Source organism: Phaeoacremonium minimum (assembly GCF_000392275.1).
Source record: "Phaeoacremonium minimum UCRPA7 unplaced genomic scaffold PA7_03_scaffold_555, whole genome shotgun sequence".
NCBI classification, from domain to species: Eukaryota; Fungi; Ascomycota; class Sordariomycetes; order Togniniales; family Togniniaceae; genus Phaeoacremonium; species Phaeoacremonium minimum.
The window spans coordinates 132,396-144,935 of NW_006921457.1; the positions used below are offsets into that span (position 1 = coordinate 132,396).

At 51.5% G+C, this 12,540-nt stretch overlaps 3 protein-coding genes across 3 annotated transcripts; 2 read left to right on the top strand and 1 right to left on the bottom strand.

The window, feature by feature from the left end:
- Nucleotides 1-937: 937 nt before the first annotated feature.
- Nucleotides 938-2,001, top strand: UCRPA7_7788 (putative 3-ketoacyl- reductase protein; the record flags this gene model as incomplete). The annotated part of the gene is made up of 2 exons (XM_007920310.1): nucleotides 938-1,081; nucleotides 1,147-2,001. 2 exons carry the CDS (start codon nucleotides 938-940, stop codon nucleotides 1,999-2,001), a joined length of 999 nt encoding a protein of 332 aa, XP_007918501.1.
- A 1,729-nt stretch (nucleotides 2,002-3,730) lies between these two features.
- Nucleotides 3,731-7,655, top strand: UCRPA7_7789 (putative nucleoporin nup157 170 protein; the record flags this gene model as incomplete). The annotated part of the gene is made up of 2 exons (XM_007920311.1): nucleotides 3,731-6,835; nucleotides 6,888-7,655. 2 exons carry the CDS (start codon nucleotides 3,731-3,733, stop codon nucleotides 7,653-7,655), a joined length of 3,873 nt encoding a protein of 1,290 aa, XP_007918502.1.
- A 196-nt stretch (nucleotides 7,656-7,851) lies between these two features.
- UCRPA7_7790 (hypothetical protein) lies at nucleotides 7,852-8,626 on the bottom strand (the record flags this gene model as incomplete). The annotated part of the gene is made up of 2 exons (XM_007920312.1): nucleotides 7,852-8,375; nucleotides 8,434-8,626. The coding sequence occupies 2 exons, from the start codon at nucleotides 8,624-8,626 to the stop codon at nucleotides 7,852-7,854; spliced, it is 717 nt and encodes a 238-aa protein (XP_007918503.1).
- Between the last annotated feature and the right edge of the window lie 3,914 nt (nucleotides 8,627-12,540).

Genomic DNA, 12,540 nt, shown 5'->3' on the forward strand with positions numbered 1-12,540 from the left:
CCACCACAAAACATGCCACACCACGAGCCACAGCTGGCCACAGCTGGCCAAAGCTCAAGCGGTGCGGTACTACGGCTAAGACGCCGTAAATACCTACCTAGGTACCCATCCCACCGTCTATTTGGTCTAAGCTTCCTTGTCAGAGAGATGGGAATCCTCAGGCTATTTCAATTATTAGGGACGTCAAAAAAATTTGGCTGATCCTAGAAATCTCGGATACCTGGTATGAGTTGGGAAACGGGGTCTATAAGGTACGTACCTACCTAAGTACCTACTGTGTACCTAGGTAGGTAGGTAGGCAAGAGTTACATGGGAACCTTAATACCTAACCTGAGAACGGCATAGGTAAACTGCGTCTCTCGTGCTGAATCGTGAATGGGCACCTGCTGTCTTCTCCGAACCTCAGCATGAGCAAGAAGAGAGGGAATCGGAAGAAGTTAGGGAATTGGTTCGGCTTGATGACAGGAGCTCGAGAGGAGGTAAGGAGGTATCTGAGGAGCTGAGGTTGGGTAAGGTACCGACATAGGTACCTACTAGGTAGGTAAGGTAGGTATGTCTGTCTGTCTGTCTGTGGGTAGATCATTGCTGGCCTGCATACGCTACGTAGTACATAGTAAGGTAAGGCCAACGCGCTCTCTCTCTCGTACTGCCGATTTCAGGGAGGTCCCCACCCTGGATGCGCAATGTCCAATGAATTTTACAGGTACTTGCATTGTAGGCACTCCCGAGGTCTGCTCTGCAGCTTTTCAATATTTTGTTGAGGCGTGTCCTGTCCACAGGTACTACTGTAGGTAAGCAACAGTTTAGCAAACCCGGCTGCCGTGCCTATCTCTCCCCTACATAACTTCTCCCTCCTCCCCATCGACAAGTCATTAATCGAAACAGCTGCTACACCTCATCTCCCGCCCGTATAGAGCATTGGCAGGCATCATCACCAATGGCAGGCCTCTTTGAGACCCTCGGGTCCATCCCCGCGCCCGTCCAATGGGCATTTGCAGGCATTGGCGCTCTCTACGTCTCCAGCAAGCTCTTGAGCTACACCCGTCTGCTCCTCGACATCTTCATCCTCAGTGGCACCAATGTACGTCGCCTGCGATTAGACCCATTGCTCTCTCGGCGCTTCGCTAACACCAATTGTGCTTATAGCTGCGCAAGTACGGCAAGAAAGGGACCTGGGCTGTGGTGACCGGCGCGTCAGATGGCCTCGGAAAGGAGTACGCAACCCAGCTCGCCGCCAAGGGCTTCAACGTCGTTCTCGTCTCTCGTACCCAGTCCAAGCTCGAAACTCTCGCCCAGGACCTCGAGGCCAAGTACGCCGGCGTCCAGACCAAGATTCTCGCCATGGACTTTACACAGAATAACGACGCCGACTACCAGAAGCTAGCACAACTGATCGACGGGCTCGACGTCGGCATTCTCATCAACAACGTTGGCTCTAGCCACAGCATCCCCGTCCCCTTCCTGCAGACCGACAAGGAGGAGCTGGAGACCATCGTCAAGATCAACTGCCTGGGGACCCTCAAGACCACCCAGGTGGTGGCGCCGGCTATGGCCCAACGCAAACGCGGCCTCATCCTCACCATGGGCTCCTTCGGCGGATGGACACCGACCCCGTATTTGGCCACCTACAGCGCCAGCAAGGCCTTCCTACAGCACTGGAGCTCGGCCCTGGCAGAAGAGCTCAGGTCCAGCAACGTGGATGTCTATCTCTGCCTCAGCTACCTTGTGGTCGGAGCCATGAGCAAGATCCGCCGTCCGAGCCTACTGATTCCGCCTGCCCGACCCTTTGTCAAGGCCGCCCTCGCAAAGGTCGGCCGCGGAGGCACCCAGGATCTCGCCTACTCCTACACCCCGTGGTGGTCGCACGCTATCATGCAGTGGTGGGTGGAGAAGGTTCTTGGCTTGGGCAGCCGCGTTGTCATCTGGTGGAACCTGAAGATGCACATTGACATCCGGAACCGTGCTCTGAGGAAAGCAGCACGCGAGGCAAAGAAGGCTTGAAGCCCCGGGAAAGAGGCTGGCAAGGACTCTATGTCTGCGGTTTCTGTAAGCCGGGGGTGGCCGCTGTCAATATCATTGACGATGCGCTCACGTAGGGAAGGCCAGTGGGAAGATGGTGGGTTTGATGGGCAATCCACCATATGAAGGGCAGGACAACCAAGCGTATATGCTGATATGCGACTGGGGGATCTGTAGTCCTAGTGGCATTGGAAATAGTGCTTGTAGGCCTGGGTTGTGGTGGTTAGAGTCGTATACAGGTTCATATCATTAGAAGGACAGAGCGAATCGTTTGAAGGAAGCTATTGAGGCCCGAGATTGGCGTCGATAATGGTAGTCTAAGTAATATGTCATGTCATGTTGCCTAACCATCACCAATGCATGAATACGTTGTAATGTTACCTCTTCGTGATCCATACCTACATGATCCAGGACAAAGAGACGGGGCTTGAGCTTGAGTTTTTGGTTTCTATTACGCTTCAACTAAGGTAAATGCCCGGAAACGCTGCTTATATAGGGCCATTGACCAGAGTCATTCAGAAGAAGGTCTCCTGGATTATATAGACACTGTTCAAGCAGCCTACTTGGAGAAAAGCAAGCATCTGTGCAGCCCACGTCGCGTTATCCAGAAAAAAAAATCCCCGGGCGGGCTAGACGGGTACCTTGCGCTAATATCCCAGATAAGGTACAGTACCAGCATTCACCAGGTGGCGCTTAAAAGATAGGCCATTTTGCAGAGGCGAGCTCGGCCAGCTACCTACCTAAGGTACCTAGGTAGGTGTAGGTGGTACGTACCTCCCACACACTACTTAGGTAGGCTGGGCCAAATCCCATTCAATCCCTGCAAAGAAATTGTGTTTACCAGCCCCAGCAGGAGCTCTACTCCAGACTACCTGCCAACCTGTGGTAGCCTCAACTCAACCTCCACCTAACGTTTCTCGCATCACGACGACATTCATAATCGGCCTCAACCTCAGCGACTACTGCCGACGGGCATTACGTCTATCTTCACCCGATCGTCTTCCTTTGATGGTTCGGTAGTAAGCTTGGGTCCTCTGCCATCATCGGCCGCCGCGAACGCGCACTGGGGGACAGCCGACTTCGAGAGCCGCGGCGCGCCCCAAGACAAACCACTCGTGCCCTCTCACCTGCTTCTCAGAAATCTCAGTCTTGGAGCAGCAACTTCGAGACAGTCTCGCTCAGAATCACACGCGCCGGTCAACATGGCAACTCAGACCCCGATGCGCCAGGTCCCTGGGGCCTTTTTCCAGACACCAGCCCCGGGCAACGATCCTGTTCGACGGCAGCTTTTCCCCATGACCACACCCACAAGCACGAGCATGAGTATGACCTCTGCCTCTGCTACTCCTGTTCCAGGAGGCTCTCAGGGCTTCGGTCCTTCTCATGGCTCCACGGGCCTCGTCCCCAGCACATCGAGTACGAGCCTTCAGCATAACATCCTACCTTCAAGCCAGCAGCCGCTCGAGAGCACCGCCCCTCAACCTCCTGTCCTCCGCGCGGCCAAAGCCGTCAATCAGGTTCTACAACTAGATGAGAGCTATCCAGACCTCGATTCTTACTGCAAACGTGAGCTTTCTTCCACCCTCCCCTTTCACCCTCCACTCACCTCGAACATATTTCGTGCTGACCTGTGGCGCCAATAGCTGGTACCTCGTCCGATTATGACCTCCAACACGCCGATTCCTCGTGGGCGCCTTTCCATAAAGTACAAATGTATCCGATTCCTGACCGAGTCTTCGAGCTGTATAACGACAGTCAGGTCTCCACCAACATGGGCCTGTTCACCGAGATCAACCACGCCTGGATCACCATCGACAATTGTCTCTTCCTGTGGGACTACACACATCCCAACCCTGACCTCGTCGGCTTCGAGGACCAGCCGCATAGCATTACTGGTGTTGCTCTGGTTGCTCCAAAGCCCGGCGTCTTCGTCAAGTCCATCACCCATATCCTCGCGCTTGCTACCTCGTCCGACCTCATCCTACTCGGCATCTCTGCAACGTCGACTCCTTCCGGCGCCAAGACAATTGAGCTGTACCAGACAAAGATGGCACTGCATAAGGGCAGTAGCGACGTCAGCATTGTTGCCGGGTCGGCTAATGGACGGATTTTCTTCGGCGGTCAGAACGACACAGATGTCTACGAGCTATACTACCAGCAGGAGGAGAAGTGGTTCTCAAGTCGCTGCGGCAAGATCAATCACACCCACCCGGGGTGGTCATCCGTTGTCCCCAGCCTACCAGGTCCCATTGATTTCTGGTCGCAGAGACAACACGAACATCTCATCGACATTGTGATTGATGATACACGCAACCTCCTCTACACCCTATCAAGCAGGTCCACCATTCGAACATACCATATGGACGGCCCCGACAAGCTCACCAAGGTGATTGAAAAGGATAAGATGGGTTGCTTGCGAGATATTACCCACATGAGTCCCTCCTCTCCTCTATTGACTGACCGGATGAATATCGTCAGCATCAGTCCCATTTCCGCGCGCGAAGCATCCAAGTTGCATCTAATGGCTCTGACCGACACTGGTTGCCGCATATTCCTCAGCGCAACGAGCTCTGCCTCCTACATGATGGCGGCTTCGGCGAATCTCGCGCCTCAAAGCATGCAAGTACAATTCGTCAAATTTCCGCCCAAGGATCAGCTGGGCTCAGATCCGCGATCATCACGACAAAGCACTGGTGATATTGTTGATCTGCAGTCTCGTTCTCTGGACTGTAGCAAGTTTGGACAACGCTTTGCTCCCGGCTACTTCTTCGATTTTGTTACCAAGAACATGGAAAATCCCAATATGGACCTCCTATTCGTTTCAGCGCCAGAAACAGGTCGCATCAAGGTCTCGGGTCCGGCATCTGCCCTCAAGTACTACGAGCATGCAAATTGGATCAATCTCGGCGAAAACACTAGATCTGTTGGTGTCGGATTGCTAACCAAGCCGTTTGCCGCAGCCGGGCAGCCTATGGGCTTTGGTAACGAGCTTGCCGTACAGTTCGAGGGTCCGGCAAGCGAGTTCGCCGTGATGACAAACAGTGGAGTCCACGTCATCCGAAGGAGAAGACTAGTTGACATCTTTGCGGCTGTTGTCCGGGCTGCTGTTGGCGAAGAGGGCCTCGAGCGTGAGATGCGAAGGTTCATATCCTTGTATGGACGCGTCGAGACTGTGTCTGCGGCCCTGGCAGTGGCATGTGGGCAGGGCAGTGATTTTCGAACCGGCACAGGACGGGCTACCGATCAGGGCACAGAGGACAGAGCAAAGGCAGCATTCGTTGACTTTGGCGGACAGCCTACTGTCTCAGAGACGGATGGCACCCAGATCACGGCAGATGCAGTCAAGCTTTCATCCCGACACGACGCCCTTGCGCTGTATCTCACGCGTCTTATCAGAAAATTATGGAAGTCAAGAGTCATCGCTCAGGGCGTAGACCCCACGGGCGGGATCGTTGTGAGCTCTACCATACCGACGCCAACTCTTAATGCGGTGCAAGAAAACTTGGAACGCCTGCGGTCATTCTTAGAATCGAATAAGGGCATCATTCAGGGCCTGTCCGGTCCGTCAGACCTGCAACGGGTCGGCAGTCGTCAGGAAGAGGTCGCCCTTCAGGCTGAACATCAAGCTCTACATGCACTACAGAAGCTCATGGAGAGTATCTCAGAAGGGATCTCATTCGTGATCATGTTGTTCGATGAGCGGGTTGCTGACATCTATGTGCGCCTCGATCCGACCTCTCAGCAAGCTTTGCGCCACCTAACCTATGAGAATTTATTCTCGCAAGATTCGGGCAAAGAGCTCGCAAAGCTTCTCGTGAAGGCGATTGTAAATCGTAACATCGAGAGTGGATCAAATGTAGAGACTGTTGCTGATGCACTCCGCAGACGTTGCGGCAGTTTTTGCAGTCCCGACGATGTAGTAATTTTCAAGGCACAGGAGCAGCTAAAGAGAGCATCAGAACAGGCAGCGAACCCGAACATTGTCCGCCAACTACTCAACGAGAGCTTGCGATTGTTCGAGCGTGTGGCTGGTAGCTTATCCTTTTCGAACCTCAAGGGCGCCGTTGAGCAGTATGTTGCCCTCAAGTATTATGCCGGGGCCATCCAATTGTGTCTCATTGTCGCTCGAGAGAAGGATCGCGGCAACTCAGCCCTTTCATGGATTAATGATGGTCGCCCTGCTTCTGACCCACGGAGAAAAGCATTCGATGAGCGGAGACGATGCTATGACCTCATTCATGAAGTCATGCAGAGGCTGGACGCAGTTTCAAGTTTGGAGCCGGACATGATCGATGGCAAGATGACACTCGCAGCCACAAAGCGATCCGAAGCCTACGCCGTTGTCAACGAGTCCGATGACGAAGTCTTTCATTTCGATCTCTATGAATGGTACATCGACCAGAATTGGACAGATCGTATATTGGCTATCGAGTCTCCGCACGTCATCACTTTCTTGCAGCGGCTGGCAGCGGTGGACGCACGACATGCTGATCTACTCTGCCGCTTCTATACCCACCGTAGCCGCTTCTTTGACGCTGCGCAAGTCCAGGCTGATTTGGCCAAGTCAGATTTTGATATAGGAATCAAGGATCGAATTACCCTGCTCAGTCGCGCCAAGGGCAACGCAAGCGTGTCAACGGCAGGAGTGAGTCGTCAACAGCAGCAGATGCTCAATCACGAAGTCACGGAGCTGCTTGAGATTGCACACATACAGGATGACCTTCTCGAGCGACTGCTGGCTGATCGACGAATTCCAGATGAGCGCAAAGTGGAAGTTGAGAGAGCCCTGGATGGGCCCATCCAGGGTCTTACCGAAGTAAGTTGCTTTCCTATCACATCTTATCGCAGTACATGCTAATTGCTGGCAGCTCTTCAACAACTATGCCGACCAAGCTGGTTACTACGATCTCTGCCTGCTTATCTATCATGCAGCTGATTATCACAACCCCCGCGTGATCGAGGATACCTGGAAGAACCTTATCAACAACACTCACTACGATATTGTAGAACGAGAACAGGCATGGGAGGACCATCGTGCAGGACGTGCTGTCACTGCCGAAGTCGGCATTCCCGACACTTTGCCGCCCAAACCATACGAAGCGGTGTCTGTGCAGATACAGACAATTGCCCATCGTACCTCACTGGACAGCCTCATCTTCCCAGTCGATACCCTACTTACCATTCTCTGCGAATACGCTGTAACGAATCAACAAGATGAGAGTATCGGAGCCGACCCAGAATGGCCCTTGGTGCTGTTCCTTGGGCTAGGCGTCTCTCATGCCATGGTAACTCGCGTTCTTGAACACATATTTGATGCTCAAGAAGCTCCGTTCACGGGAAGACGACGTCGGACAGTCGTGAGATGGATTCTTGTTGTAGTCGAAGCCTGGAAGCGGGAGGTTGAGAGGCGAGGATTAGGATCGGCTGGAAAGGGTGAGACCGGCCTAGGTGTGTGGGTCGTTGATCTGTTGGCTCGTATGGACGAAGCCATGACAGAGATGGTCACCCAGGACAAGGCAAGCCGACCGGGGCATGCCACAGCAACCGACGAGATCTGGCGAAAAACAAGGGCGCTGAAGCGTGCTGTTGAGAACATCGTGGTAACGGCCGAGCGAGGAAGCTTGAGATTCCTATGAGGGAAATTGCACGGCTGTATCAGGGGGCACTTACTAGATTAAATGAGACATCATGTTACATAACGGATTACAGATTCACCACCACCAAGGCGTCAGAAGAAAAAAGTTGGGGTTGGCTCAGGTGTAATTGATTTTCGAGACTCAAGTACACATCAACACGCACATCAATTGTGATAAAAATGACCGCTCAGTCCCGTCATGGCATCCTCCCCTCAACGGCATCAACACCGATCCTGTGCGTGCCAGTCACACCCGTCATCTCGCCAAAGGCATATCGCATGCCCATTTCTTTGATCCTCCAGTCCCTCTCCTCCTGACGCAGGGAGCCGAGTCCCTCAAACGACCAAAGCATTCCGCTGTCAAAAACGTAGTATATACTGCCTGCTATAGTGCTAATATCGGCCGGCATGTGTGGCCATTTGATCAGGAAACTTGCCAGCACAACGAGCAGCATCACGCTCAGTATACCGACCGCAAGCCACGTACAGACGAGATGGGTGACATAGGTCTGTGTGATGCGAAACGGAATGTTGTTCAGCAGAATGGGCATGAACTCTGACAGGAGCGAGGTCAGCGCCACTACAGCCATGAAGAAGTGGCGTCGGCGAATGGCGCTGAAGAAGCCTGTGAGGGCGTTGCTGGGCGGGGACAAGAGGATGGAGTTGCGCGCATATTGAGGGGAGACGGACAGGAGATGGTAGGGGCTGACGATTGCTATACCTAGAGCGCGGTCAGTTTTGCAGATAACAGGGCTTATAACGACCGGTGTGTGGCTCACTCGTAAAGAAACTTCCCCAAAAGAAAGTGATCCCTATGCCGACTGTTGTGAATAAAAACCTGACACCAAACCCTTGGTTATCCATGAAACGCTCAAAGGGCGTGTCGCCCCCGGTGTTGTTGTAATACAGGATGACCGCTAGCAACCCACAGGTCAGGAGGATGTACAGCAGGCGTCCGAGGATGCTCAGCATGAAAAAGGGTTGATGATGCTTTCGACTCCGGCCCTGCAGGACAACTTCAGCTTGTCTGTCCGCTAGGGGTATCCTTGCTGAAGAGACGGGGAAGCCTTGATGAACAGTCTGAGCAGAATCACCTAGGATCATGATGCCGTACTCAGTGACGCCATTTTGGTTGATGAAGGAGCCTAGTCGAAATGTCGTTCCTTCAAGTACACGTATGAAGTCCTCACGCTTCACCCTCCCATGGCTTGGTAAAGTGGAGAACAGGGCGCGAAGGTCTAAGTTCGTAGACAAAGCAGCCATGCCCCCAATGCTCCATGGATTGCTCGCCACCCCAGATGACCAATTGCGAAGAAACAACAGAATTATGAGGAGTGTGAGTCCCATCAAGCCCATGACTGCCATGGTGACCCGCGCAGGCCAAAGAAAAACGCCGAGGGTCATCGCACATCCCTTAAAGCTCGTATTCGTACAGCTCCCATGAATCTTAAGTGCCACTGCTTCGCTACTCAATGGAACTAGCAAGGCTGAGCAGGCAGCCAGTAGTGTGGTGAGAAAGATGAGAGCCTTGCCGCCAAAGATGCTCCTCACGCTCTGGACAACGGCGTGTATGCCTCCCACATGCTGGCATAGGCTGTCGCGAGCATCGGCACCGTAAGAATGTGTGAGTTCGTGGAATGGCTGCATTTGATGGGCGCTCACATCTATCATGCGGATAGGAATAGTCAAGAGGACTGATAAAATGGTGGGCAGGAAGAATCCAATAACATATTCCGCTTTGGATATATAGTATGAGTTCTTCTGATGTTGTGACGGGGGCCGTGTTGGAATCGTAGGATACTGAGTTAAAGTTGCAGTCGCAATGCCTTGGGAGTTTGTCAGAACACTGGTAGTTGGCTGAATAACAACAGACGATGTAAGAGTTGCTGTTGGTCGACCTTTACTGTCTGTCAAGGTAATGGAAGTCGGGATAGATATCGGATCAGGAGTGTTCACTACGGTGGCAGTTGGATTCCCAAGGGAGTCGGTCAGTGTTTGTACATTGGCCGGTATGTATGTTGGAAGCACCGTTGTCGCGACTCCGTCAATCGTCGTTGGTCCCAGATCTCCAAAATTGCTTGCGGGAAGAGTGGGGGTTACGGTGGCAGACCCGTCATTTCCATAGTCTCCTTGCTCGCGAGTTGAAGTCTCTGTATTGCTTATAGTTACAGCGCCATCCTTTCCGTAGTCGCTTTGAGGTCGTGTTGCCGCAAAGGTTATGCTCGCATCCTGCACAATTAGCTTTTCGAAATGCCATTGAATGCATTCTCAACATACCCTCTGATCCGTAGTGGAAGAAGACTCTGAATCTGAACCTGACTGGGATGGTGATGTAGGTGTTGGAGTTGCTTCCAAGTCTCTCACCAGTCCCATAGCGTGCGTGTGTCTTGGTACCATGCTTCGAGCAGCCGTTGCTGAGTTTGCATTAGGGACGACACCCCGATCAGTCTCGGCTGGCAAAGTACGGCAGGCATACTCGACCACTCCAATCAACCCAGCAACAAAAAGCAAGACAAGAAGCAGAAATGGCCATTTTAAAGGACATGGTTTGTAGTTTAGTCTTGCCTCCTCTGGACAGTCACTTATGGGCCTGGTACTCTCTCTGCCAGCTGGTTTCTGCTCGTAATAGGATTGAACATCTGGCCGGTATGTGGGCTCGTAGTCTTCGAAAGAGCTGTCATTGATGCTATATTCATTATGTCGTAACGGAGTTGCTTGTGTGACTGTGTATGCCGGGGATTTCAGGTCATGTTGTCCCATCGTAGTTGTAACCACCCAAATGATTTTTCGTACCAGCACATCCAACAATCTCAGATTGCCAGTCACGATTTTTATTTCGCGGTAAATTGCATTCGGGGGTGAAAGGGTGTTTACAGGTTACTACCAACAGAGCCTTCCTTTCCATAAAAGCCGTCGCCAAGACCAGCTGAAGTTGTAAAGGCTATTGCAACCACAGACTAGGCCCCTTCAGGTCTCAGCTGTCAGCCATGTCGCTTAACAGACGAGTCTTTACAAGCTTGAAAATGGTAAGTAATAAGGCATAGACAGCGGCAACTTCTCTGAACATATCCAATAATGTCAGCTTGGCAAAGCCTCGTTTGAAATGGCCAAGGCGAGGCGCTGGTTCGAGCCAACGCCACTCAGACTCAGCCAGATTTGCTATTTTCACACATGTCTCATATAAGAATGGGGATCTTAACAATAAAAACAACAGCCTAAAATACCACTCAACCGTAAGTTCTTAAGAAAAAGACAGGTTGTCAATCACGGTGGCAAACTCATAGGCTATCCGAATAGGCAGTCTGCATGTGGCTGACTTGAATCTGACATCTTATATCAATTTTTTGTGTCACAAAGTCGTTCGTTTGCTTAAATAGGGTCAAGACTTGTGAGGTATGCTTTCTTTCACTTATGTTGTAGAAGATCAAGAAAGTGACAGAAAATTTTGTGTATTGAGAAGTCGTTGTCTTTGACAGCCTTCTACTTGGATTTCAACTTCATTAGGCTCGATAGCCTTGGGTTGGTTTAATTACGATTGAAATATTAGAGATCAATACTTGAGGTATCTTCCGTTAGGGCATGAATTCTACGCCTAGGCAGCTCGACATGCAAGAGTAAACCGATATTTCTTCGAATAAAAAAAAAATCCAGCCTTTTGCAGGTGTATGAATTATTCTTTTTACACAAGGCCCTTTCATATTTACTATTCATTTTCTACGATTTCTTTCGAAGACCCAAACAAAATATGAATGACTTGCGCTTCAGCCTCCCCTTGCCTTTATAAGTATCAGTGAAATATATTTTCGTACTTATTATGGTTAGGTATATCTATCGAGGTATTCACTCTGGCCATCGCATTGGGGGGAAACGTCCCAAGAGGGGTGAGCTGTGTGGCAGGCGACCGAGACCAGAGGTACAGGCGATGCAGGGCCTGGTGGCATTCCAAAAGACTCTCAGGTCTGGCCCATCATCGAAGTGGCTGCACGGATTCATTACCGCGGTGGCATTGTATACTCTAGCCCTCACACCGCCTCGGTTGTCAGCAGTCGGCCTCAACGTGGATCAGCCAAATAGGATATGTCGGCTGAAAGGCGTACCGCAGTGCGATGCGAGGATGATCTCACACACTCTGCATAGATTACACTCACTGGTTCTGAATGTACACCTGCGAAGGCAGAGTGTTGCTTGCCAGCCATCAACTTCTGTGGAGTTTCAATCTCAAGTATTGGCAGAGGTACACTACGGCAAGCGGACTGAAGTGGTGGAGTTCATGTACGCTACTTATATATAATTTGAACAAAAACGTCACGCTTGGAATTGGCATCGAAACTTGTTCGTTGGCGACAATGTCATTGTTCTAGAGTGTGCCCGTATGTGCCGATCCTTACAGATTATTCGAGAAAGTCTCAAAATATATTCGGCACAGATTCGATCATAGTCATCTAGAGCTGTTTGGAAGAAACTTGGACAATGGGGCTTGGACAAGCTGCATTTCGAAATGGATGCGATCATCGAAGAATACATGTCTCATTCCTTGACGAGCATTGAGATAGGCAGTTCAAGCTGCAATGGGCACCAACAAACAGCATCCTATATCTCTCTCCAGCCTAAACACGGACCTGATAATATTTAAATCGTAATAGTAAACAAGTGCTCATTATGGTGTGATTTAGGGTTATCATGTTGGAAACTCAAGCGTACCTGTGCGGCAGAGTGCGCGTTGAGGCGGTTGCAGCCGGGTACAAGGCGGCAAAAAGGCTAGACTCGGCAGTGCTGATGATGCTTAGGCCAAGTGGCCGGAGATCAGTGAAAGTGCTGCAATCAGAAATCAGACAAATAATGGACGGCTAACGGGGTTCGCGGGCCTTCTGGTGAAAACCGGCCCT